Source organism: Nipponia nippon, unplaced genomic scaffold (genome assembly GCF_047370975.1).
Source record: "Nipponia nippon isolate SJK-2023a ecotype South Korea unplaced genomic scaffold, ASM4737097v1 scaffold_5, whole genome shotgun sequence".
Lineage (NCBI taxonomy): Eukaryota > Metazoa > Chordata > Aves > Pelecaniformes > Threskiornithidae > Nipponia > Nipponia nippon.
Genome location: NW_028262369.1, coordinates 32,517,323 through 32,545,260, shown reverse-complemented (window position 1 = coordinate 32,545,260; position 27,938 = coordinate 32,517,323). Strand labels below are relative to the sequence as shown.

General features: G+C 39.9%; 1 protein-coding gene across 8 annotated transcripts in view; it reads left to right on the top strand.

The window, feature by feature from the left end:
- Positions 1–27,938, top strand: part of ST3GAL3 (ST3 beta-galactoside alpha-2,3-sialyltransferase 3) — a 203,813-nt gene that overhangs the window by 72,424 nt on the left and 103,451 nt on the right. For all 8 annotated transcript variants that reach the window (XM_087733941.1, XM_087733939.1, XM_087733945.1 and 5 more), the window contains one exon: positions 14,074–14,166. In XM_087733941.1, the coding sequence (XP_087590067.1) occupies positions 14,074–14,166 (93 nt within the window). The remainder of the gene's footprint in view (positions 1–14,073; positions 14,167–27,938) is intronic.

Genomic DNA, 27,938 nt, shown 5'->3' with positions numbered 1-27,938 from the left:
GATTATTAATAAATCTTCAAACACTAGGGGTTCTCCATATTCTTGGCAGAAAGTCGATGTACAAATATTTTAAAAGCAAAAAGGAATGACTCACAAGCTTTTCAGCCCGTTTTTGATTCTGAGCACAATACCATAATAGCCAATATGAGTTTCCACCAAAAAAAGATTGTAATACATATAGTTCCAATTAGTGTGCATATTAAATAGGAAACACTTTTTTTCTTGTTCTTCAAGTGAATGTCCATGAAGGTGCCTGGTATGTGCGAGATTGATTTCTTTCTTGATATGTTCCTCTTAGGACTGGGTTTGCACATTTTCTGTTCTTTTAACCAGCCAAACTAGTTGTATAAAAACTGGGAAGTCTATAAGAAAAGGCTCGGTTCTTTCTTCCCTTCCATATCTGTAAGGTGGAACACTTACTTTGCTTGTAGTTCTTCAGAACAGTAGCATTAACCTAATTAAATGTATGTATGTATGTACGTTTGTTTATTTTCCTGGGGTGGATATGGTTACAACTAGTTAACTTTACAAGTTTCTATTAACTGTTGTTTGAGCAAAAATTTATACAGTTGTTGCATTCACAGAAGGCTAAATTTACTTTAGTGGCAAAACCCAATTCAGGGATTATCTATAAGCTCATAAATGACATGGGGCCCTCCTGTTGCTTTATCCTCTTGGGAGAAGAGCATATAAAAAGCTGCACGTCACATTCTTCCTTCAGAAAACTGTTCTAAAACTCAGAGATAAATTAGTTATGGCCAGTTTCTGCACTGGTAAGCTTGTTAAGTTTCTAGTTACCCTCCTCCTACAAAGACCTTCTTGCTCTCTGAATAACTTATGAAAATTGAATGGATTGGGCTATCTAAGCATTGATTATTCCCAAAGCTTCAGTTAAAGAGGTTAGAAATACTGCTTTAAGACCAGGAACAGAATTAGTCTTGTTCTAATTCTAATTGGCTATACAATTTACTGCAAGGACTAGATGTTCTGTGGGATCATGGGTTTTGATATGGATTTATGTTAAAACACTGGCGTTCATCATTGTATTCTTGGTATTGGTCATAATGAGCAAAGTACCAGCACACATTGTGGAAACAGGTGATTTGTCACTGCCTGTCCTGAATCAAAGCAGTTGTGAGCTTATCATTAAACTGATGCAAGAGTTGCCTCTGTTGGAAACCCCAAAGACACGTACGTGATCACCAAGCATTAACTCTTCTGCACCTGTCTGGGTTGACATAGATCCCTTCTTGCATGTCAGCACTGTTCCACCTCCAAAGAGAAATCTAGTTCCCTTTGTTTTCCCTTGGAAATGTTTTAGGGAATCCTCATCTGACAGCTGAATGGAAGTCAAGTGTATTCCAGCAAGGGAACACTATACTGTTTATCAAGCCTGCCTTTGAAGCATGTCACTTACTCTGAAGAACACTCTTGCTATGGTATCTAGACACAGCTTAGTTGTCAGCTCTTAATTTATATTTTTCTGTAGCTGGCTGTGAGAGGGTTTTGTAATGGAGTGTATGGGAAGAGACAGCTTACTTTACTCAGCCTGCCTCTAAATTTGTCTTCTGCATTGCTGTAATGTGACCAGAGATGTCAAAGCTTTGCTGTCTGTATGTGCTAAGAATGCCATACATAAATTTTAAGAATATGTAGTAGGTCACGAGGGCAGGGAAGAGTTTGGTGGAACAAACACATACAGTCTTCTTGCATGCTGGGGAAGGACAGTAAAACCAAGACATACTTTAACAGCTGTGATTATAATCTATTAGGTAAGAAAACAATATTTCATTTATGCTGAAAGAAAGCAGGAAGCCATATTGCTGTGCTTGAGAAGAATTGTCTAGCAGAAGAGAGGATGGTGACCTGCCAGGTAGTGACAGGCTGTGAAACCATGATCCTTAGCTTTCTACAGAGATGACAGGCTAGAAGAACTCTTAGGTGAGAGAGACTGAAGGAACCATGTTAAATACAATCCAGAGGTGTATTTTATTTCACTTGTTTTGTTCCCAGTCTTATGACTGGAAACCTGACAGTAAGTCTTGCTTAGTAAAAATCTCTTTATTTTACTGTTTAAAGTTGTTCTAGGACTGAAGGACAAGGTAAGTTTTGATTAGGTTGATAAATTTGGAATATGCTTTTTCCTTGAGGAAGCATGATGTTGCTGCTAGCATCCTTGACCAGTCTGCACTGGAGAAGTACTCTAAAGGACCCCAGACCTGACAAGGGTTGGTGGGAGAGCTGGTGTTGTGTGATGCCCATTGCAATGAACAAAACATGATGAAGGCTACTTTGCAGCAGGAAGGTTACTTAGAGCTGCATCTGATGTGCCACATCAGGGAGGGAGTCGTGTAGTAGTTGTTGCTTTAAGATGTTTCTGAGGTTATGGATATTTGAATGGAATTGTGAGACTCAGATGAGGCTTTCCCTAGTTGCTTTTGAGAAAACCAAACTTTTATGAAATACTTTGCACTCTTACATTACACAGAAGCCCGGGTGACTCTTTCTCAGCTCACAGCAGAAATGAAAACAGGCAGAAATGCTACTCCTGACACTAGCTGCAGCCCTCGTCCTGCTTTCAGCAATGAGAATCAGGACCACAAAGGGAGGGACAGAAAACTTGACAGAACATGTATGTGATGTTTCTTCCTTGTCTGCCATGCAATCTGTTCCAGCTCATAAAAGAAGGATAAACTGAAAAGCCAACAAACAAAATGGTTTTGATTTGCATATTGAATGTGTTTGGATACTTCTGTTTGATTTCAGACCTTTTAATTCCTACTTAGAAATATCTTCCCCAGCTCTTTAAAAGGGTTATTCTTGAAGACTTGAAAAATGTAAGCAGTGTCCTATACAGCTGCAAAATGTTGAGTGCCTTCCTCCTGCTCCTGTTCATCCTCTTTTAGTGACCCTTTTTTACCTCATTGAAGGCAGAAATCCCCAAAGGTGGTTGTGTCATTTCACTCGAGTGGTGTTCCCCAGGGGTCAGTGTTGGGAACGGTTCTGTTTAATATCTTTATCCATGATCTGGATGAGGGGATTGAGTGCACCCTCAGTAAGTTTGCAGACGACACCAAGTTGGGTGGAAGTGTTGATCTGCTGGAGGGTAGGAAGGCCCTACAGAGGGATCTGGACAGGCTGGATCGATGGGCCAAGGCCAATTGTATGAGGTTCAACAAGGTTCAGTGCCGGGTCCTGCACTTCAGTCACAAAAACCCTATGCAACGCTACAGGCTTGGGGAGGAGTGGCTGGAGAGCTGCCCAGCAGAAAAGGACCCGGGGGTGTTGGTTGACAGCCGCCTGAACATGAGCCAGCAGCATGCTCAGGTGACCAAGAGGGCCAACAGCATCCTGGCTTGTATCAGGAATAGTGTGGCCAGCAGGACCAGGGAGGTGACAGTGCCCCTGTACTCGGCACTGGTGAGGCCGCACCTCAAGTACTGTGTTCAGTTTTGGGCCCCTCACTACAAGAAGGACATCGAGGTGCTGGAGCGTGTCCAAAGAAGGGCAACAAAGCTGGTGAAGGGTCTGGAGCACAAGTCGTATGAGGAGCGGCTGAAGGAGCTGTGGTTGTTTAGTTTGGAGGAGTCTGAGGGGAGACCTTATTGCTCTCTGCAACTACCTGAAAGGAGGCTGTAGCGAGGTGGGGGTCGGTCTCTTCTCCCTCGTAACAAGTGATAGGACAAGAGGAGACGGCCTGAAGTTGTGCCAAGGGAGGTTTAGATTGGGTATTAGGAAAAATTTCTTCACGGAGAGAGTGGTTAGGCATTGGAACAGACTGCCCAGGGAAGTGGTGCAATCACAGTCCCTGGAAGTGTTCAAAAAACGTGTGGATGTGGTGCTTAGGGACATGGTTTAGAGGTGGACTTGGCAGTTAGGTTAACGGTTGGACTTGATCTCAGAGGTCCTTTCCAACCTTAACAATTCTATGATTCTATCACTGTTTGAGTCAGGGACTCTGATCTGTACAGGATTCAAAGCTGTATTTTATCATCATGGAACTCAGGCTGAGGTGGTTTTGTGAAGTGTTGCTATTTTGATTAATTAATAAGGAGGAGAGGATAGGATTTGTCCTGGTGAAAGGTGAAACCTATTTCAGTGCTCAGCCTTGGAGCTCTCCTTTAGTCTGTACACCAAACATCTTCGAAACCCATTTCTCTCTGTCTCTCCTTTGGAGAGCCACAAATAACCTCCTTATGTAGGACTGATGTTCAGTGAAGTTAGGGGTGATATAAGATGAAGGAAGGTCTGATTAATTGGTCTGTTCACAGTCCTTTGAGACAAACTTTATTCTGTTCTCTGACTCATCATGGTTACATATGGCAGTTTGGTTGTTGGTTGGGTGGCCTTTTCAGACAAGCAGCTGCTCTTTGAAGTGAAAAAACAACAAAAAAGAAGTTATCTTAGCAGAAGAGCATTCACTAGAACAATGTATGGAGTAAACAGGAGAGTTTTTTAATCTGGGTGGCTCTGCAGCTGTTCTTTCTGTTAAGAGTTCTGGCTATTCTTAATTATTTACCCTAAAGCAGTTTGGATTTTTGTTAGTTTTGTGAGGGCACGTTTAGTCACAGTATCTGCAAGGGTTCCTCCAGGTCAGAGTTATGTTCTGTATTTACAGCAAGGTTTCTGGAGGAAACATTTTCCTCCCAATATGTAGCTTTCCTCTTCTTAAGATTTCAGCATGGTACTTATTAGATTAATTGATGTCTGTTTGAATTCATGACGTCTGTCTGTAATATAGGTCAGTGAAGACAGCTTTGTTTGGACTACTACTTCACAAAGAAGAGTGAGAAAAGTTCAGAACCCCATGACTATATACAGCATTTTGTAAAACTGCTGTTAAACCACATGCCCCAATTTTGAGGTCACCTCTACGTACCAGCTAAAGCAACTTATTCACTGACCAGTGGTTTTTTCCCCTCTCAATTTCAGTCCAGCCCAGGGAAAAAAAAAAAAAAAAAAAAAAAGCCCTTGCCATATCCAGAGTCGTCTTTTTCTCTGGTTAAGAGGAGTTAAGTTGTTATTCCTTCCCAGGCTGTCCAGATCTTCCAAAGGGAAGTTTAAAGGGCAACCTCTATCACCCTTACCCCTGCAAAGTTACCAAAGAAACTGAAAAGGGAGGGTGTTGTGGACTGTTCTTGTTAAAGATTTGCTATCAGGTAGCTGAGAGAGATTTTTCCAAGTGGGATTTATTCCCCTAAGGTTTGGTCTCTGCCAGTTGCCTGTGCAATAGATCTGCTACTGCAACAGAAAGGGTCGAGCTTCCTTTGTGGGAAAATAAAAATGGCCAGACCAAAGATTCACCTGCCCCAGCATCTTGTCTCAGAGTGCTCCCTAGAATTGTTTAGGGAAGGAGAAAAATACACCAGTGTGAAGCGATCCTTGCTCCAGTGTCTTTCTCCAGCTTCTGAGGAGAGGAAGCTTTGGTATTCCCGAGCTGGGGATGCTGTTACACCTCTTAACAGCTTTTGATCCCATCTATACATCTGGCTTCTATAACATACTGATGTAAAGAAATCTACCGATTAACTGCATATTATATGAAGGAAGTGCTTCCTTCTGTTAGTGTTTTACTGCCTTTAGGATAATTCTGGTTGATGTTCTGATGATATGGGAAATAGTGAATAATAAATCACTGTTGATCTTTTCCATAGCATTCTGCTGTGCCAGCATGCTTTCAAACGTAGGTAAACACTGTGAGTTTCTCTGAAATTAAGTGCTCCATAGCCTGGCCGTGTTCTGCAATGAAATGAACTATATTTTTCAGAAGGAGGATTTGGTGATTAAAACATTAGTGTAACTGATTTTCTTGTTTGGCATTTAAAACTGCTGAGCACTGGATTTTGACATTCAAATCTACTAAACTGTAGTATCCAAAGACGTAAAACTGTAATTTTGGCTATGATGCTTCAGGAATTCTTAGTTGATCTTTTTTTCCCCACAGCTGTAGGCTTTGTGGGAGTATCTGTGTTTTCAGATGTACCAGTTCAGATGTACCAGTCAGAGCAGGGGATTCCTGGATTCTAGTTGGGTTGAATTATTTATTCACATCTCTTTAGCACTTGTTTGTCTCTCCTGGACCTACATTGCTGGATTCATTACACTACAAATAGAAAAACTCTGTTCCTGATCCAAAGAAAGCATTGCCCATTTGTAGATGTAACGGATGAGAGCTGGTGATGATGACTTAAGGGTTACAGCAACAAAATTATGACATTACAATTTATCTTTTTGCATTCCTTCGTTTGGCCAAAAATGGATGTGATAGGTGAGCGTTTTATTTCCCATCACACTTTTAATTGGCTCAGTTTTTATGGCCATTGTGCTAACAGTGGGTTTTGAGAGGTATTTAAAGAGAGAATCGTAGCATTTAATTTTGGCAAGTTTTGAGAATGACATGTTCTAATATTAGGGAGCACTATCATTTCTGACTTTGGGAAAATAGTTTATTTAGACATTCTTTAGACAGTTCTTTCAGAAAGCAGTTCAGGTAGGAATCCCAGTTGACTGCTGAGAGAGTTTTTATTGACTACTAAGTGAGTCCTAACACATCCTGTCTCCAAAAAGGTGGCTGTCCTCCATTAGGTCATCCTTGTCTCTTATCTGTAAAACCAGAATGTTGATACTTATTACTGAGGATGGAAACCAGTAATTTTGGATCTATGGAAACTAGAACAGATAAAAGTCCAATAATATACATTCAGGAATTATGTTGATTATCAGCAAGTTACTTCATTAAGTTACAAGTTTCTTTGTCCAAAGATTAATAAATAATTGAAAACTCGGAGAGCACTTGTCTTCATATTTTTGATTTTTTTTCTTTCTTTGGTAAACAGCTGCCTTCTGTGAAAATAAAATTTCTGTATTTCATGCTTTTTGTTTAGTCTAACAATTGGTATTTCAGCCAGTTTTCTCCTTTCCGTGTTTCTTTACAAACACAAACAAACAAACCCTCAAATGGACTGTTTTCTTTACTCCTTATCTGTGTCTGTTTGAACACAATTCTGCTTTTTCTCTGTGCTACTAGTCTTAAAGGTAAGACATAACAGAAACAGAAATAAAAAAAAAAGAGGAAAGTTTATAAAAACCAAAAGAGATCAGGAGATCGGGGATATTACTCAATTCTTGGAGGAGTATGCAGCATGAGGTCACATACAAAATGTGCCATGGACTTTTCCTGGATTTTTTTATCTGTATCCTTTGAATCTGGTTTTATAAACTCAGCATTTAGTTTCTTTATTTACTTATTTAAAACAAACAAACAAAAACTTTCTAGCTTGAAAACTTCTGATTCTTTTGTCCACAAGGATCCCAACACTTTTTTAGGAGTTGATAAAAGGTTATTAATTGAGAAGCTCCAGGTAGGGTTGTTGGATTCTGTGAACTATAAGAGATGGTACAATGATATAGTCCTTTCTGATAGAGAAATCACTTATAGCTGTATTTCTTAAGATGTTTATGTATTTAGCACTGCAGAGACTAATCCGAAATTCCTTTTTCTGCCTAGTGCTCTAATTCCTAGTATGTCAAAGACCAGGAGCGGAATTTAGTAAGGAGTAGGATCCTCTTGCCTTTTTTGTGGATGGAAACCTCTTCAGTGTGTTTGTACAAAGACGACATTTCACAAAGGGTGAATGGCATTGCCAGTGTTGGTGGTCTTCAGCTGTCAGTGCCCCTCTGCCTAGCGTGCGTTTCCCAAAGGGTAGCATTGACTTCGCGTCGTGTCTTCATTCAGGGCTATGGAGGCAGATCATGGGTTTTGGTGGAATGTCTTTAAAACTTTGTTTTCCTGGGCCAGTTTAATGTAACCTAATCTTCTTCAGCTGGTGTTCTTGAGTAGTCCAAATAAATAAATACAAGTATGTGTTGATTATTTCTCTGTTAAGAAATTAATTTCATGAGAAGCCACAAGTCTTGGTGGAGAACCAGAACAGGACATTTTTTTTAGCGTGCATCATATCTTTTTAGAAAGAGGGATTTGGGCCATCTCTCCTCGTATTTGGTCATACAACCTCCTTGAAGAATTTGCTTACATACTGAAGTAACATTTGAAAATATTTACGTCTATTTAGCTGGCTATAGTGTGATAGATGCATTTCCTGTCTCTTTCAGTGTAAGCATTCTGCTTTTCCTCTTCTTTCTATCTCCTCATTCCTTTCTTTTGTTTGTTTAGTTTTGCCTCAGCTGGAACTAGAAAAATAGCAAATATTACACGATCAGGCCGTGTAATTCTTTGAACCCAAGTTTCTAACAGAGCCATAATCAGAGTTCCTTAAACTTCTGTCTCAGTGTTTCCTAACCCACACTGCACTCCTGTTGAACGTGGAGCTCCAGCCACGTACCAAGAGGAGGGTTCATCAGCTCATCTTGTTTCCATGGTGTCTTGCACTCAAGGAGATTCCACCTGTCCAAATGATGTGTTGATCATGACTCTACTTACAAAGTCAGATGTGCAAATACTTTTTTTTCAGTACCTTGCTGTTACTGATGTATGGGAAATGACTACTATATAGGTGAAGGCTGCTGTTGTTGCTAATGACTTCTGTTGTTGTTAATGACTTCTCTTCCTCTGACAGAATAGCAGTAACTGAAGGAGGGTGAAAGAGCTGCATCTCCCAACCTGCTGAAGGTGTCCTCCCATGCCTTCAAGTGAACTGGTGGTACTTGCTGTGAGGCTGACAGTCTGTAGTGAAGGGGAGAGTTGATAGGGCACTTACTTTCTCATCCGTCTTTTCATAGAAGTCTCTGTGAGTTGGGAAGGGAGGGATGGCTTATGGTTTTATTTCAGGGTTTTTCCCCCTCAAATGGGATTTGTTGCTTTACAAGCTTATGAGATGTGATGAAAAAGCGTATTGAGGACTGGAAGCTGTCTATTTATTAGACTATAACTGATGTATAAACCAAATACCATTCAAAGATCTGTGACCCTTTGATATTAATTAAAATATAAACAAATGCACGCCCTAGCCACTCTGGTTGTGTCTTGTTTGGAGCAGTCCTGCAATTTTGAAGCAAATCCCATAATTGTTTCTTACTGTGTGCTGACTGAGTTCACAAACTGGTTTTGAAATGTAGCGCTGGGCTTATTTGGGGGAAACTAAACTGAAAGCTTTATTCCAGGAGTCTACGAAATGCAACAATATTTAATTGGAGACATAAGAGTCCAAACTACAACTTGGCCTTTTGGCCAACATTAAGCCATGTATGTATGTGATGGATACATCTGGCCCAGAGAATCTGACTGGAGTCCTATCTAAAATGAAATGCCCTGAATCATAGAATAGTTTGGGTTGGAAGGGACCTTTAAAGGTCATCTAGTCCAACCCCCCCTGCAATGAGCAGAGACATCTTCAAATAGATCAGGTTGCTCAGAGCACCGTCCAGCCTGACCTTGAATGTTTCCAGGGATGGGGAATCTTGTGTGGTGTAGATAATGGGGTCTTAGCATTAACTGCTTTGATTTAGTGATCTGCCCTTTTTTGATTGCCCAAATTACTTGCTCATATTATTTCATTACTACTTCATAATAACCACTATGTTTTATGTGCCTTTCATTTCATGTTCTCATCACCTCTTCTCTTCATTCTTCAGGTATCATGACATACACTTTGTAGAGCTGCTGTATAGGTATAAGACTCAGGTTATTTTGGGCCAAAGAGAAAGAAACCCCAAGGCCAAAGAACTCCTTTTCCTCGTTTCAGAAACGTATCAGTACACATATTTTTTGTGCAAGAGTAACATCAAGAGAACTCAGTCCTCAAATAAGATGATCTCAAGCAGATGAAATTTCTCAGTTTTTACAGTCCACAGTGTAATTCCATGTGGAAGGGAAAGAGGCAAAATCTGTCCCTTAAAGTAGATTTTGTAATATTCAATTACGTGAGCTTAGTTGAAGGCGCTTTTTTTTTTTTAGTCCAAACACTGAGTTTGTATTAGTAATTTCTTTTTTTTTTAAATGGATTTAGATTCCAGTCCTATAAGGATGACATGCTGTCCCTGATCAAGACATGATGAAGGAATTAACCATGGTGATGTTTTCATATTTGAGATTAAAAGAAGACACACATCTGCCAAATGCAAGCAGAAGGAAAAATCTTGTTACTTTTTCTAAATCCTCTGAAAGCAGCTGGATTTTTAACTTATCCAAATTCTGATTTTTTTTTTTTTAAGATTGATATCCACATAACAGTGTAGAGAAGCACAGAAGATCTTAAGAATTCAGGATGTGTGCTAGTCTCATAGGAGAAAAGTAAGGAAAAAAAAGGCAAGAGTGCATTTTCTTTTTAGTGGAATAAGCCAATTACTTCCCTTTAACTTCACCCTCATGCAGGCACTTGTTTAAAAACTGCAGATGTTTACAGTTACTGACTATGAATTGTTTCCCTCATTTATTCTGGATAAATTCATTATCTTACTGGGTTTTTCCTGCACAAAATCTGAGCAAAATTTAAGCGTCAGCAGTGTCATCTAATTACATCCTTTGTGCTCCACTAGCTGTCTAACTACCTCAACCCAACTGATGCTTTCACTTGAACCAGGAGCATGAGAATCAGGAGCTAGAAATAACGTGCTTGGACCTGGAAGACGTAGAGGAGACTTGCACCTTTGTGCTGTAACAGTCACGATAGCTGTGGCTGGCTGACCACAACAGCTTTCTGTGTGATCGTGATAGCCTTGGATTCCAGTCACAGTGATGGAGCTAGTGAGATGAAGCTATTTACTAGTAAAGCACTAAGAAAGTAATATTGTTTGGTTTGGTGCATAGTTCTTGACCCATCTGTTGTAAGCAGCCTTCAGGATTACAAAATGAGAATCAAACATAAGCTCTTGAATGCCGTGCACCATGTTTTGGTAATTTGTCAGGCGGTCTTTGCAGAGTGTACTTTCAGTAATAGTGCTTCTTCCATTTGGAAAGAAGAAACATAATCAAAGAAGGATTGATATATGCAGCAGTGTAATAAGTACACTGTCATCAGATATGAAGGAGATGCTTATTCATACACTTCAGTTCTGTACACGTTTTTGTTACAAACTGTACCTACTAACAGCAGCGTGATTTTACAAAGCTGGATTTGTTTGAAAAATGTATAGTTCTCTATGGGACGCGTCATGCAGGATGTTTTGCAGTTCGATTTATGGAAGAGCAATCTCTGTGAGATCTGTGAAACTTGGAGGGGGGAGAACACACAAAGCAAATTTATATATCTAAAATGATGTTAGCTTGGATAGCTTCATGTGGTAGCAGAATAGTAGACAGCAAGGCTGTATCCAGCCTTCCTCTAAATGTTTTGCTTTGAGTTACACCTAATGTAGGCTTATCATTATGAGCTTGCTGGCAATGACAGTGTATAATGTATAATCTGAAGAAATCAAACAAATAAAATGTGTCCCTAGATGAATTTAAAATGTAGAGTGCCCATTTCTACTTTTCTGTAGACTACTGGCTCAATATGCAGCTAGAAGAAAGGAGATGAGCAAATGTTGAATGATAGGAGATGGCAGCTACAGTTGGCTTATGAGAGTTGTTCTGCCTCTGGCACTCTGGATCATGAACTTCATCACATCCAAGAAATGTTAACAGCTCGGCCCCTCGGGCTTTAGCAGCTCTGAGTATCTTTGTGGGTTTTGACAGCTCCACCATCAGTATGCGGCTCTGACTGGCATTCTGCGCAACTCAAACGCATGAGGGTTTCAGCCTACTATTCTTTTGCAGAAACACCATGATGGGCATCTGAGTGACATTTTAATTTGATAATGAAAGCGCCATTAAATCAGAAAAGAGAAAAATGCCTGTGTTTGTGGCACAAGATATTTTGTGTGACCACTGAGGTCATTTGAGAAAGGCCTGCTGTTGAAATAGTTATGCAAGTTTGCCAGCAATGACTCACTACCGTGGTGGCTGCTGATAAATCCTAGTTGCTTTCCACTTGTTTTTGAAGATTTTGGTATTAGGGGTTTCTGTATATTGCTTAAACAGTAAAAATCCAGCAACACTTAAGTTTGCTTGGTAAAGATTAAGATTTCCCACACTTCTTCATATGTGAAATGCTGCAACAAGCTGTGACCTGTACACCCTGCTGTCCCTTTTGACTGTGTCAGAAGGGGATATATTTTAGCATCATTAAAACCTTCTGTTTTGTCAGCAACAAGCCTTTCCTTCCTGTGCCTGTTTCTAAAGAGATCCTGACTGGAGTCAGACCACAAATCATTCCGTGCAAGTCTTCAGGATTCAAACTTCTAGATGCTCATGTCTTAGATGCTTTCTCATCTCTCTCATTTAGAGATAGGTATTATAATATCACCTATGGAAACTGAACTCGTGGATTTGGGTTGTGCTAGACAATGTTACACCTGAATCTCTCTCTCCATGTCTAATATATTTAGAGAAATCTAAACTTTGCTGTAAATAATTGACAGTGTAAATAGTCAAATGTATTGTTCTGCCATCCTATAGATGAGGAATTGTGATAGTAAAATATTACATGTTTTGACTGAAACTATGCAGGAAATCTGTGGCAGACTTAGTATCAGGTCCATGTTCTTAAGCTTCTTCCAGTGCTTTTCATCTGCAAACGTCTTAAGAAATTAAATACTTACAGTGACTTTTTATTTTCTCCCGTTTATTTCTTCTTCCAGCTGCTGAAGGTTTAGATTTTTATTCAGCAGAAATAGATTTTATTCTTCAAGAAGTACAGATTTAGGAGGTTTTGTACGGTATGCAGCTAATGGTAAAATTAACTGTGCGTCTATTGATCACCCAGTCGGAACTGGCTAGTGATCTCTTGGGAGGTGACCCCAGGACCAGTACCAGAAGGATAGTTACTACCAGTTCAGCACGGAGGTACTGTCATTCAGATACGTAATTTTGCCAGCCGGGATTCTGTTTGCACCACTGCTCACAATCCCTCCAGGACCTTGTCGTCAGCTGAGGGGTCCACTCACTTGAAACTCTCTGAATTACAGAGCTCATTACATTTAGCAGTAGTTTGCTAGTTAAGTGATATCGGTGACGTACATGTTGGTGATGCCTGGAAAAGAAAGCATAGTTGTGATAATCATGGGCTCTTCAAAATTATTTTTGTGGATCTACTCTGCAGATCTGTACTGTCATCTTCATTTGACTCCTACTGTTGACCTGTAGGAAAAAACCTTTCATTACCTGCCTACTGCTACAAAAGGGTGTAGCAAATACAGTATTGCCTATTTACTCTTTGTGGTAGTTAACACTTGCAACTTCCACTGAATGTTGAGCGTGTAACTGTAAATGCATCTTTTTTTGGAAGTATTAATAATTCTCATACTGTGACTGACATTAAGGTATCTAATGTTACTTTGAAAGCCCAAGTGAGTTAACCCTTGTAATGTTTTTGTGAAATGGATGAATGTAAACATTTTGCAGGTGGTGAATAGGGACACAAATAAAATTAAATGTTTTTTCCGGGTCACTGCATAGATCTATGGTAAAAGTATGTACTGGACTTAAATATCTTTTCTTGAGTTGCTAATCCTGTTTCTGTGCAAAAACTAAATGAAAAAAACCCCCAATATTCTGAATTTGGCCCATCTCAACAGAGAGCAGCAATGTCATCTGTTCCAAATACTGAAAGCATGCACCCCTTGATGATAGCCTGTCAGAACTGCTCGGCAGTTTGTTTCAAATGCTTGAAAGGTATCGTCTAAATAATTTTCAAAATAATACTTCTCTATAATTTTAACTTTGGTCATACTTCAGAAAAATAGCCAAAGCAAAGTGCTGTTTAGGTTTTCTTCCTTTTGAAAGGTTGAAGTCTAAAACGATATCTTGAGATTTTTCTTCCATGAGCTTTACCTTCCTAGGTATGAAAATCTTTCAGCAAAACTAGTGGCTTAGTGGTATTTCAGATATCTTTAACGTGTCCTTTGTTTGTGGTTCTCCTGTGATGCTATATTGCACAAATAAATACCCATCTGTGTTTGCTATTACTCCTCACAGCTGTTTTTCAGAAAAGCTATAAGGAAAAAAAATAACTTGGATGATTGCAAAAGCCAGTTCATAGCCAGGAGAGTCCTGACTCTCTACTTATTTTTTCCCAGGCCTCCAGAATTGGCATCAAAGTATGCAAATTTCTCTGAGGGAACGTGCAAGCCTGGTTATGCATCAGCGCTCATGACTGTCATCTTCCCAAAGTAAGTAATTACTTTTCTGTTGGTTTTTTTTCCCTCTTCTCCTGATGACTTCTCATCCTTCAAGGTGGGTGATCTGCGGAGATTGCCTTGAAAAGCGTCATTACTCTCTTGCTTGATTGGTTCAAGGGGAGACTGGTATTGAAATTCTGGGCTGTTTCGGTGGTCAGTGGCAATGGCTTAGTCTGACTAGGAGGCTGCTCAAAGAGTAGAGAGTTCTGTGTGTTGAATAATAAAACAAATTATATTGTCAGTGCATGATGCAGATGTGTGGTCAAGCTCACTGCTGGTACCAGATGATGCAATGCTTAGGAAGCTTCAGTCATGAAGTGACAGATTAAGTTATCTGGAGTAGTAAAGTGTGGTCTTTTTTTTTTTTTTTTTTTCTTTCTCCACTTGGGAGAACAGGGTAAAGCATCCCTCAGGTGCCTGGAGGCTTTGCAGTAGTGTTTTCCAAAGAGTTTAAGACATGTTGTTAACAAGTTGTGCATCTTAATGTGTTGAGAAGTTATTGTTAGCTGAAGTGTTACTAGTTTCTTCAGAATTTGTTTCTCTCTGAGAGGGTGGAAAGTTGCAGTACTGTTTGATAGCTTTCAGAAATGAGGAATGTAATCATAACAGATCAACCAAAACTTAGTTTTAAATTTGACTTATGGCTTTCTCTAGTGCACCATGTGGCTTCTGCATTTCAAGGAGTTTGTAGAATTGCTTGAAGACAGTTCAGAAGATAGATTGGCAAGAACGTTATACTGTTGAGGCTCAAGGATCTCAGTTTGGTTCATCAAATGGAAAATCTGACCGAATAGTTATTTGACCTTTGTACAAGCTTCTAATGCATGTGGAAAAGATCCTCTAGTGCAGTGACCTCTTTGGCAAAAGAGGCTGTGGACTTTTTAACACAACTGGTACTTTTCTAAAAGATACATTTTATTTCTTTTGAGGAGGGAATTTCCATGACTTGCACATATATAGGTTAGGTTGGGTGACCATGGCCTTCAGGCCAAGCCTGAAACTGGTGGTATCTTCTTTCTTTGTTTTTATTGGCAAACATGGTATCTGCAAACTTTAAAAATTAAAAATAAAAATCTGACGTTGACTTGTAACCAGCAGATACTACAGCCAGGCCTTAAAAACAAAACAAAACAAAACACTAAGTGTTGAGTCTATGTTTTCCATTACCAGTGTAAAACAAACATACAATTAGTAGTATTATCTTCTGTGTGAATTTTTGAACTCTGGTTAGAATAGAAATAAATACTAGAACTGAAGGTAGATACATTACCATCCTCTTCTTTATCATCCTCTTCTTACATCATCTTCTTACATCCTTTTCTTACATCATCCCCTTCTTTACCATCCTCTTATACCGTTGTCTTCTTACACTATCATCCTCCTCTTAAGAACTTTCCGAGTGCTTTTAAGTCTCTATTTGCACATATATTAAATGTAAATAGTATAGAAGAAGAATATAAGGTAATTTAACTGTGGTAAGATGTCTGAAGCTAAAGCCTTCCTTTCTTTATACAGCTGAAACCTAACTGCCCTTTCCAAGGCATGGCTGTTGTTACATATTGATTCTGTAGAGATAAATTATATACACTGAAGAAGGAAGACTGTTTAGTACAGTTACTAAGGCCAGAAAAATACCATTAATGGTCTCTTATCCTGATTTGTTTTGTGACACAGGACACAATGTTTTCTTTGAGTAAATTCATCATGGATCACAGGCTAGTTAGCTTGATTTAAAGATTTCAATTGATGGAGAATCTGGTAATGATGTACTACATTATTCCTATGGATAAACCATTATTGCAAAAATATTAATCTAATTTTAAATTTATTTAAGACTTTGGCTTCAAGAAGGAGCTTTTTTGCCTGCTAGGATCCAAAGCGTTATTTATTCTCTCCCTCAGTAGCTACTTACAGATCACTGTTCAGTCACCTTCTCCCAGTAGCTAACTGCATTGAACTAACACCATGCAAAGAGATAGTAACTTGTCTCTAGTCTAACTAGGTGGTTGTTGTCTTGTTTGTACATTGAAAAAATCATATTCATAGTTCTGAAGACAGCATCTCGCTGTGGATTTATGTTCAGTTGCTTCTCTAACATGAACCCTAAACCTTACTAAGGTTGACATTTTTTCCCCAGGATGTCCTTTAATTCTTTATTAATTGAATTCAGTGTTGGACATTTCATTAGTTTACCTAAGATTGGTGTAAGGATGGCTGACCAGTAGTTCTGCAAAGAATTCCATGCTACATTCTAAGATTCTTTCTCTTCTGAGACTTCTCTTGTACTCAAAAAACTATGCAAAGTTAATATTACCAAGCAGGTATCATAACTTAATATATTTAGAACTCTTAAAGCCAAATTAGCTTGCCTGTTGATTTAAGAATTTGAGCTGCATGATTTCTTTTTATTCTAGCTTTTGTTTTCAGTTGCTCATATCATTAGAAAAACAACATCTCTGCGGCTGACGTTTTTCAGGCTTGGTCTTCACCATAAAATGTGTGTTTTTGGTTTTTGTTGTTGTTGTTGTTGTTTTTATTATTTGGATAAAGTTGGTTTGGCTGTTTTCAAGCATGAATAAAATGAATAAATGTTTTCCCATTCTAAAGGTTCCTGACTTTTTAGTGCAATTTTAAATGTAAATAGGCAAAATATGATGGAAATAGCTGAGATAGAATAAATATTTTTCAGAGGATGTAACTCTTCTTGGTAAGTGCTTCTTTAATGGTAAAAATGTGAGTTCAGACTTTACCAAGCATAAGCAAGCGCTAGACAGATTAAAGAGCAATGCCTTGAGAAATCTCAAAATGTGGTTGCTGGTAAGGAAAAACTAAATGGTGTGGGGTGGGTGGGTTGGTTGGTTGGTTGGTTTGTTTAATGAGGTCCTCAGTTGATCGGTTCTCATTCTACCAACGCTTGATGCCTTCATCAATAATCCTAGCTAGAAAAAATCCGAGGTTAAGTATGGAAATGATATGCTTATTGGAGAGTACTAAATAAAGGATTGGTTACTTTTAGAGAACAATCTGGCTTGCCTGATTTAAATGGCCACAGTCCAACAACATATATGTTAATACATCCAATATGAAATAAGACATCTGGGAGGAACAAATGCAGGATTATACCTTCAAGATAGAAAAACTCTGTCTTGGAAACAGACACAGAGAAAGCTTCATGTAATCTCAACAAAATATCATAGCTGAAATGCTATTTCAGGTTCACATGTACACACATAAGTTGAGAAATTTTTTGTGTAGCAGTGATTTAAAATTAAAAACCCAAACCCCCGCAAAACCCCACAACCCAAGACTTCTAGAATACTGTGTCCAATTTTGATGGGGAAAGTCCAAGAAGGGAGTGGAGATTGAAGGAAAGCCACAAAAATGAACAAGGACCGGTTTAAACAGTAAAGTAAACAAGGCTTCTAGAAATAAGTCATTTTTCTGAAGCAGGAATTGTATCCAAATGAGGAGAATAGGAAAGAGCATTAACTTTGGCAAGTTAAATATAAACCATAATGAGGTAGGCCAAAAAAATGTTGAGGAACGACTTTATAAAGGGCATTAAAAAAAAAATAAAGCTTTTTGTCTAACTGTCAAAAGCAGAAAGCCTGCCAGAGATCCCGATGGGCTGATAGATAATCATAATATTACACGTGAACTAAGGGAAGGTGAAGCCGTAGCAAAGGAGTTATTTGCATTGCTATTCACTGCAGAACAGTTCCCACGTGGAGCCCTCCTTTCTGGGGGACAGGCTGGGGGAAGCTGACAGAAGGTTGACGTTTTGGAGCAAATCTGCACAATGAATTGCTAGGAAAAGTTCTCACTTTGTGAAGAACTCGGTGGTGAAGTTGCTGAGTTACGCACGGTTGTGTATAATTATTGCTTAAATTGGCCTTTAGAATGGAAGAATGAAAAGCAGTAAACGTGTCAGGCTTTTCAAGAGGGGCCCGTGGAGCGTTTGGGAAACTGGAAACTAATAGTGAGCCTGGTTTCTGTATTAGGCACCTTGGTATAAACTATAAAAAAAGAATAGTGTTCGTTCACAGGAATAAAGGTGATGATAGAGAGGAGTCAAGTTGTCTTCTGCAGCAGGAAGTTCTGCCCTGTAAATCTGCTCATGTTGTTTGAATGACTGGATGGGCACTTGAAAAAAGTGATTTAACTAATACAGTATGTCTGTGGATTTCCTTTTAAAAGGGGGGGGGGGCAAAAAAACCAATCAATCACTTGGTGTTTCAAAGACTTTTGGGAACTTATACTGGTGTAATTCTGTAGTGGTTAGGTAGTGACTAGGTAAAGATTGGAAACTGTATGAAAAAAAAAAAAAAGAAGATTGGACAGTACAGGGCTGTTACCCCTGGAGTCCTCTAGAGAATGCGTGCTGGGATCTCTGCCGTTCCAAGTGCTCATAAACTATCTGGAACAGAGGACGAATAATAAAGCGCTGACACATTTTTCCAGGTAGCAAGACCAAAAGCTGACTGTGAGGAATGTCAGAGGGATCTCACAGCACTAAGTGATGGGGCAACAAAATAGGAGGCCAAATTCATTTCTGATAGATGTAAGGTAGTGTTTGTTGAGAAGATTGATCTGACAGCATACACCTAATGATAGCCTCAGTTATGCCTTGCAAATCCAGAAAGAGATCTTGGAATTAGCATGGATGGTTCTGCAACTTATTGACCAGTGATGGTTAAAAGACCATGGACATATAGGAGACAAATGCAGAAAATCCAAGAATATGTTATGCCACTGTATAAATACCCCTTGAGCCTCCATCTTCAAGAACATGTGTAATTCTCTTCAACTAATTTTGAAACAGATCTAGAAGAATTAGGTATATATAGTGGTAATAAAGAATAAACAAAAACATTGAGCCATTTCCATGCTCAGAAAGATTGAATACACTTAGACTTTTCAGTTTGAGGTAATGCAAGCAGAGGGCATAAGGTACTCACAAGTGTGGGTAAAATAGTGAATGGCATAGAGAAGATGTTTAGGTGGTTGCTTCTCTCAGTACAAGATTCGGAGGTATTAAATGGGAATATTGTGCACCAGGTTTAAAATAAAGGGAAGTGCTATTTCATGCTATTTCCAGTTACATTATTCTGAGAATGAGCTATCACAGAATCATAGAATCATTCAGGTTGGAAAAGACCTCTGAGATCATCGAGTCCAACCGCTAACCTAACTGCCAGGTCCACCTCTAAACCATGTCCCTAACTTTCCATAGTGGGCAAACGATATAAAAAAACCAACCAAACAAAAAAAGATTGACAGTCAGGTTCTATTGACCGTAAGGATTAAGAAACAGGCAAGGAAATCTCGAAGTTGCAGAGCCTGGAACCTAAATGGATGTTGAGGGAAGATTGTAGCTTTATATATACCCTGTTTTGTAGGCTTTTTACTGAAATATTGGCCAATGGACACACTCATCAAGTATGAGGCTAAATGGACATTTGGTCTAATCCGTTGTGCCCATGCCTGGTTTTTTGTTTTGTTTGGTTCTGGGTTTTTTAATTATTATGCCTTAAAGGCAGACTGGCATAGCTTCAGAAAAACATGCTGTAATCTGAATCATGACAGTGGCTCCCCACCACGGGAAATGGATGCATGATCTCAGTATTGCATCTCAGTGGAGGAGCTGGCTAGCTGGGCTGCATCTGCATTCACTGTAACTGAAGGAGTATTCTGATTTTTCACTTTCCAGGGCAATATGATTCTGCCTCTTGTAAATCTCCCAGCAGTAGATAATGACTCAAAGAGCCTGAAGTAAGGTTACTGGTTTCAGAATGATATGAAGAAAATGACAAGTGTCTTCGGTAAAACGGCATCAGTAGGTCTTTGTTCAGTGAATTAGACTATTTTTAGTAGGTCTGAGGTCACCTACAAGTCTGGAGCTAATGCTTTGACCTTTTTGTAGAAGGCACTAACTTGTGTTTGCAGTGGTAACACTGCAGTCTCCTGCATGTCTGGCCTTACTGTGGAAACGATGCTGCCTGTGTCCAGTTCTCTTTCTTTTTCTATGCCCTATTCTTTATCAAATGAGAAAGGAGACCTCTGCCCACGGTTTGCGGCTGACATGCCAGCCCGGGACAGTTCAGCTACTGACAATTTTCCAACCACAAGCTCTTGTAAGTTGGCAGCTAATACTAGAAATTAGAGGAGGCGGTAAATAGAGAGGGAATGTCTGCAGCCTGCAGACTTGTGAATCTGTGTTTGGTAAGAGAACATGGGAAAGACATATTTAAAGAAAGATAAAGAGTATCTGAAAAGATTTCCGAATAAGGGGCAAAGGGGAAGTTCAATATACAACAAATCTATAGGTGTTGTGACCAAAATAGTGAATTTAACATTTGTGATTCAGATATGTAAGACTATTTTTTAGCACCAGTGATATGATCATAAACATCTCTTTCTAGTGAATTGGTGCTAAGGAATAGCCTTATATACATGAATCACAAACTTCTTTGTTAAGTCAGTTCAGAAACAAAATGAGTTTGGTTTGCTTGGTTATTCTGGTGCAAACTTTCTATCAATTAGCAATTGCCACTTTCTTCACTTCTTTCTTTGGTTATTTTTCAATATAGCAGCGTGCTTTCCATTATGAGGAAATCCAGCTCTCCTGTAAACTCCCCTGCATTTATATTTTTGTGCTGAATTGTTTCTTTGTACATAAAGTTCAACATTTTTGAAGCTTTCATATCAGTGGAGAATACATGGCACAGATTTATGCCAGACATAGCAATTTCAGTGGCTTTCTCTCAAGTCATTCTTCTGTGTTTTTCTGATGTTTAGTTCCCCCTTGATATTGTAGGTCATAGACTCCCGTGCGTTCCTCCCTTTCCGCAGGCCAGTCGTGTATAGCTAGGACAGCTCCAGAAGGCCTTTCTCTAGAGTGTACAGGGTAGACTCCTGTCTCCGTGACACCAGAGCTTGGCAAAATTTTCTTTGCCATTGCTGTCTTGCAGGTATAGTTTATGCAGCTTTTATACTTGGGAAAAGAAGCATTCTTACATGCAAAAAAAAATTCCTACATGGAAATGGGGGATGGGGGCTTGATGTGGAACGGGAGCTTTAGCAAGGGCTTTAATAGGGATCAAGATGATTTCAATATGTGGTCCCCTCATCCCAAATACTTCCCCGTTCGTTTCCATATCCCCTTCTAGGAAGCTGCGCCTCTGATACTAAGCACACAAGAGCATCTTTCCGTTCTGCACTTTCTTGCTTTCTTACTTAGATATTCAGAAAAAAATATTTGAAAAAGAGAATTCTTAACCCTCTGCTTAGAACTGAATTTATTCATGTTTGGCTGTCTTGGTGCCTCATGAATTACTGCTGTACACAGCATGGACTTGTACTGAAGTGACAGGGCCTGAGCTCGGTGCTTAGAGGCTGTCAGCGCAGGTGATGGCTGCTTCCTTTGTGATTAACTATTTAAGGAGAGCAGAGGAAGCCAAAGGATGGCAGCTTCACATGGTTCATGAGAGCTCACTGAAGAAATAGGCTGGATAATTAGTTTGTCACCGAGGATTGCTATGGGAATTCAAAACTATTCCCTGACTGTAGCATGATCCATCTGCTGCATATTTTGTGGTCTCTTCAGGTGCGGTGGGTAGTATCTCTTAATTTTTTAAGACATATAAAATTGTATATATATGCTGAATTAATTATTGATAGTAGGGTTTTTTTTGTCTTCTAACTATATGTATAATGCACATCTCATTTTGAAAGACACTGTAGTGGTTCATTTTGTTAATTCGAACTGTCAAAGCAGCTCACATCCAAGGAAAGAGTAGACACTTCTAAGAGGCTCCCACTGAAGTCGGGGTCCCTTGTGTTCCAGACGCTGCTGTGAGAAAGACTTTCCACTTTCCTTCATAATGAGATTACTCCTGTTCTAGGAACGAGGAGTACTCAAACCCCTGTCCCTTCTTTGAGTCTCTTGCTCTGTTCTTGTGCATTCAGGAATAGTGTGCGATGGTGGCAGAGATTGTTTCACAGCTCAGAGTTTCATTTGGGGTCCCAGTAACTGCTGTAATTACAGCTCTGTAAGGAAATCTGTATGTGCCAGTGCCCAAAAGGGTGTTTGGAGGTGCTGGAGGAGTCACCTGGGGTCTATCATGACTCCCCTCAGATCCTGTATCTTGCTTATTCTACCTGTCCCCACAGCAAAGAAGAAAACATTTGTTGTTGCATTATTGAAGTTTGAATTTGCAGGGTCAAGTTGATGCAGGTGTATTTTCTCCTGGGCAGGACTGAACATCATTAGCTTCCCTCAGTTCCTTGGTTAACTCTGGCTAAAGGAGTTCAGGACTCACAGGAGGGGAAAGGAAGAATAAAAGAGGAATTGACGGTGCCCTGGTTGGTTAAGCAGTTGATGTTTCCCATTGCTCCAAGCTGTTCAGTGCCTGGCTGTGCCCGGGGCATCAGAGCATGCTGCTGCTCATGTTTACCTCCTGTCACCTCCTTACTCCATGTTTTCTAAAACCCAGGCTAAACAAACATGCGAGCCAAAGCATGCGTGCTCCTCTCATCACTTCGGGTGTCTGGGCAGCACCTCCCCACCCAGAGCTCTGTGGCTTTTCCAGTAATTTATCTGCTGATGTGGTCAGCTGCTGACCCACTGTCACTGCTGGCAAAGGGAGTATTTTGCACTGCTCTACCTTTCTTTCCTTGGGATTTTTATGAAGTAGTGCCTGTTTTCTCCCTTAGATTTTGGTTCTGGAATGAAGATTTTCTCACTTTTTCATCTCTGCAGTTAGTGTGTTGGTTATTATATACAATTTGAAGCTACTTACAAAGAGGATGATTTTAAAAAATATGTATTAATGTCAATTTTGAATGACAGAATTGGGTCAGAGTATACAACAGGTCCCATTATATGTTCCTTTGATAATTCCTATGTTTGTTTTTATTGCCACGTGCTCATTTGGGAGACTTAAATCTCTCATACTTCTGCCTAAAGGAGAAAAGTGTGTTATCTCACAAAATATTTTGTCACAGCTGGCTGTCCTTTAGTGAACATACAGCACAGTCTGTTAGGAGACATTTGCTTTTAATGTTCAAACTAGAATTGTTGTCTGAGCTGTTGTTGCTGTTTGTAACTGGGGCAATTGGATTGCCCTTCACCACCCCGTGACTGCTTCAGTCCCTTCCACCTTCCTCGTCTGCAGTAGGAAGCTGGGTTTGAGAGGCAACATTCGATAACTCAGGTTCAGGGTGTTGCAAACCTCTGGTACCAAAGTGGTGGTAATCAAAGCTCAGTTTAAAGTGTGATCGAATAACTAATTTCTCCGCGACAGATTCCCTGCGTTCATTTTTTTTTTTTTTGTAGAGAGCAATGATTGGCAACATAATTCCAGAGATGAACAGATGAAACTGTGTACGCAGAACTTCACTGCTAGCTCTTAAATTCATAGCATCGATTGACCAGCTGGAGCTTGTACTTCAAAACAAACTTCAATGGCAACAGCTCATTTCTTCCCTTCTGGCAGCCTCTGAAGATGTGCATGCTGCTGGTTGAAATAGATGTGGCATAACGTAAGAGTAGATTTAAAAAAAAAAAAAAAAAAAAAAAGGCTTGGGTTCTGTGTCTGCATCCCCTTTTCTACGTGGCACTGTTAGCTTAAGGAGTTCGTGCTGCCCCTTGTGCTGCTCCATTACCTGAGCTAGCATAAACTGCCTGCAGACAGTGCAATAAACTGGGTAAGTAAAATAATCCTTATGTCCAAGCATGAGTTTTCCCTCCCCCATCCATCTACTCATTTTGTGCAAGAGTATTTTTAATCCAGATCAGTTCACTGATCCAGTTTATGGAATTACCAAATCATTATACAAACCCCGCCAAGGGTGCAGCTCGGGAATGAAGAGCTAAGGTGATGGGACTGCAAAAACTCCGTAAGCCAGCCTGGGCACCAGGACAGAGGTATGGGCAGCTGTTGCTCAGGAGGTAGGGATCTGGTTTCACCTTCAGTTCATTCAGAGTGTTCTGTCTATCCCATGTTGACTGTTTAACCTTCAAAAAAATGTGCAAAGTAGTATATGCATTCCCGTGTGTTGATTGTGACAGTAGATTCTACATCAGAGCCATTTTTGGAGCTGAACTCTTTCATGCTTAACCTCTCTCAAGAGTTTAAAAAAAAAAAAAAAAGTATGTGAATTCATGCGATGTGCTGGCTTTGTGACTGAAAAGTTTGTCTTCGGATGTCACGAAAACAAATCCGAATTAAGTGAGACTGCTAGATGAAAGCTGGAATATGGGCACATGGACCTTACTGAGCGTGTGCCTTTCTGGCTTCGAAAAAGGTGCAAAGTATATGTGCTCTTGCTCCAGTATGAGTACGCTGCATCTTATGCCAGAGTGGGAACAGGACGGGGTTTTTTGTTTTATTTTGCTTTGCTTTTTTTTTTCCAGAATACTACAGTTATTTCTAACTTGTGAACTTTAACCAAAATAAAAGGGACAGCTTTGCAAATGTACAAATAAATAACTGTATTTGCGTGAGCATGGTGACTGTAATAGAAACAATAAACTTGATCTGTGCCACCAAATAAGCATATTTTATTGTGCACGTGTGTTCGGGCTCCGTTGCTGTGGCCCATCTGCTCTAAAGCTATACCAATAAGAACGTTTAACTTTCAGGAAGAATCTTGCAGCAAAGATTGCTTGAGGATCTAAATGCATTTCAGTGAATGAAAATATCAGTGAGCGTGAAATGAAACGAATGAGAAATATCAGTGAGCATGGAAGTTAAGCAGTGTATGTAATATCGCTGTGGTTTTGATATGCACGTCTTACCTTCTTTTCTTTTCCTCAAATCCCCCTAAGAAAGTGGTTTGGGGTATTTCTCTTTTTATTAGAACTCTGACTTTGACTCTCTGAAGGTTCGTCTTTATTGGTCCAGCCCATCATCTCCCCAGAGCCCCAAGAAGTTCCCTGGTATCTCTGAGGCTTCGTATGTCACCAGTGATTTCCTCTTGCCGTGGAAAAGTGTGCAGCTTCCGTCAGAGTTTTCTGAATTGTGTTCAGGAGTGGATAATTGTTCCTTCTGAACTCCCTACTGGTGGTTTTCATCAAGTTTCCTATCTTTGGGTAGATTTCAAGTCAATTTATTTTCCTCTTCTATCTTTCCCTCCTCCTCTCTTACTGTCACACTTTATTCTATTATTGAAACATTTCAGGAGTGTCAGTGCATGCAAATGCTGTCACGGAGCCAACGTACATTGGCTGAGGATATGGATGAAAAGCAAGTCTGGTAATTTATTCAAGATTATTAGGCCAAATCAGAAACAGTCTGGGGAACCCTCCAACTCTACATTAGGCATATGAAGGTAAAAACTGGAAAGATTAAAAATTCTCTTTGAAGGAATGTGAAAAGTCGCTTGAGAATGTTTTTCAGATAATATTGTAGAAGCTCTGACTCTGCTGCAGCATGAACAGCGTAAGCTCCTTTGGCAATTATTTTCTTGCTACCTTTTACTATAATTCTGAGCTAACTATGCAGCAAAATAAAATCCATAAATTAACTGCTAAATACTACAGAAGCAATGCTGTTGTAATAGTGTCAGGGATCACAGTAGCTTGGTGAAGTTCCTGTAGTTTCCCAAGGACTTTTGCTCACTGGTTCAACCCAACCCAAATCACCTGTAATGCTGGAAACCAAGGCAAGTGCATAACCACATACTGCAGTGAAGCTGACTGCAATGGGATGACGTATTTCACTAGTATTACTCACTATGTTTTTTTAATTCTGCTTCTATTTTGCTAAATTTCTGAAAAAAAGTTGTTTCCTTTAAGAATGACCGTGTCTTTTTCTTTCCTGAAGCACTTTGAGTCATTGATTTACTTGCGCAGGAACTTTCTGTGTGCGAGTCAGGGCTGTAGCTTACTCCAGTGTCCAGGTTGTAAACCAGAAAAACTGTGTCCAGCTCTCTTAAAAGAAGTGTTTCATTGTGATTTTCCTGACAATCATTTCATCTGCCATGCTAATTTGTTATTCTTCCAAGCTTAAACAACTGATGTAAGCTTCAGAATTGTGTACGTTTCAAATAACACGTCTTGTACTGTTCTTGGAAAAAAGAGGAAAAAAATATTTTAGAGGTTTCTATGGTTTCCCCTTTCTAAATTGGTATTTGTGTCACACCAGTTTTAGCATGTTTCTAATCTGTTTATCAGCTGTGCCAGCCTAGGTTCATGTTTACACCAGGGCATACCTAGGAATAGATGTAGAATTGCACTGCTGAAAGTGATGTCAGTGTAACCAAGAGATTTCTGAGAAATGAAATAATTTATCTAGGAATGAAACAGATTAAAAATATCTGTCACCTTCTGTGGGGTCTCAAAGACCCTGAAACCAGAATAATATGTAAATATGCCTGTGCACAAAACCACAAGGCTTTACCTATTGCCCTCCTAAATGAAAAGGCGTGTGTGCATCTGCTTTTACTTTGAGCCTGCCTCTGTTATGGAATCTCTGCTGTCTTTAATGGAAGGTGATGCTGTATTAGCCACCTGAGGTGTTCATTTTTGGACTTGGATTTTTATTTTTTTTTTTTTTAATTACAGAAGGTTTACACTGAGACAGAAGACTTGCCTGTGGATGAGCTGTTCCAAATACAAACAGTTCCTATGAATGCTTCAGGAAGGGTGGAATAGTGTTAAATAACCTGAAAATGAAAGGCAAGGGAAAGCTGTTCGGGACATGATGGCTATCCCTGACCCTGTGGCCACCATTGGGGTCTGTGATGTCCTGGGCTGGCCAGGCACTGGTGGCCCTGAACCCGCAGGGTGAGCAAGTCCGTAGGACAGCAGCTGTTGTGGTGGGAGGGTCTCCGGCTCCATCTGGGAAAGAAAGGACCAACTTTGGAATTAGGGATAAGCAGCACAGCATATATCTGCTCTGCAAGTTTTGTTTGTATTTTAAGAATTTGTTTGTAAATGTGTAACCTGATGGATGGATAGGTATTTAAAGCTACGGTATCCAGCTCCAGGCAGTCTTAATGCAAGCTGTGGCAAAACAGGCAATTCCTTAGAGCCAGTGGTGGCCAGCTTTTGCTTTTGATTTGTTTCTTAGTGTCTGTGGAGTTTAGGCATCTGCAGAGGAAGATGCTGGTCCCAAGGCTCTGCTTAACAGGCCAGCACTCAGTCCATCCTCGCTGGACTTCTTGTTCCTTGGAATGGTTGAAAAAGGATGTCCAGAATTTGAAGGAGGCAAAGTATGCTTACAGCTTCTGGTTTAAGCAAAGAAAACTAAAATAAGAAAACCACAAACTTTCTCCGTGTTTTGTTTTTTTTTTTTCCCCCTTGTTGGGGATTTTAGTCAGCACATACACCAGGCATTTCTTCTCCTCTGGACAGATCTGATCTCCTGGGTAATAATAACTATTTATGGAACAACAGGATACCAAACAGTTTATAAATGCTAGCCTTGTTTACTTCTGCTCTGTGACTGCTCATTTTACATAGGGGTTTCCTCATCTGTCAAGGGTAAAGAAACTTGGCTGAGTAGACGTATCTGTGAAGAAGTAGTTGGCCTTGCTCTGCCATGGTGTCCTGGCAGAAGATCTGTCCTGCTCAGCCAGAAAACGTTTCCACCTGTGCTCAGTAAGGACGGTATTTTAGCAGGAAAGCAGTAGTGTCATATTTTCTAAGGTGAAAGGAAGAAGTGTTCTGCTTCACTCCTCCCAGGGCTGGCATCTGCTCCTCATGAAGGTGTGGGGGGAAAGTTTGAAGTGCCTGTCTCCTCTGTCTCCTCTCCGAG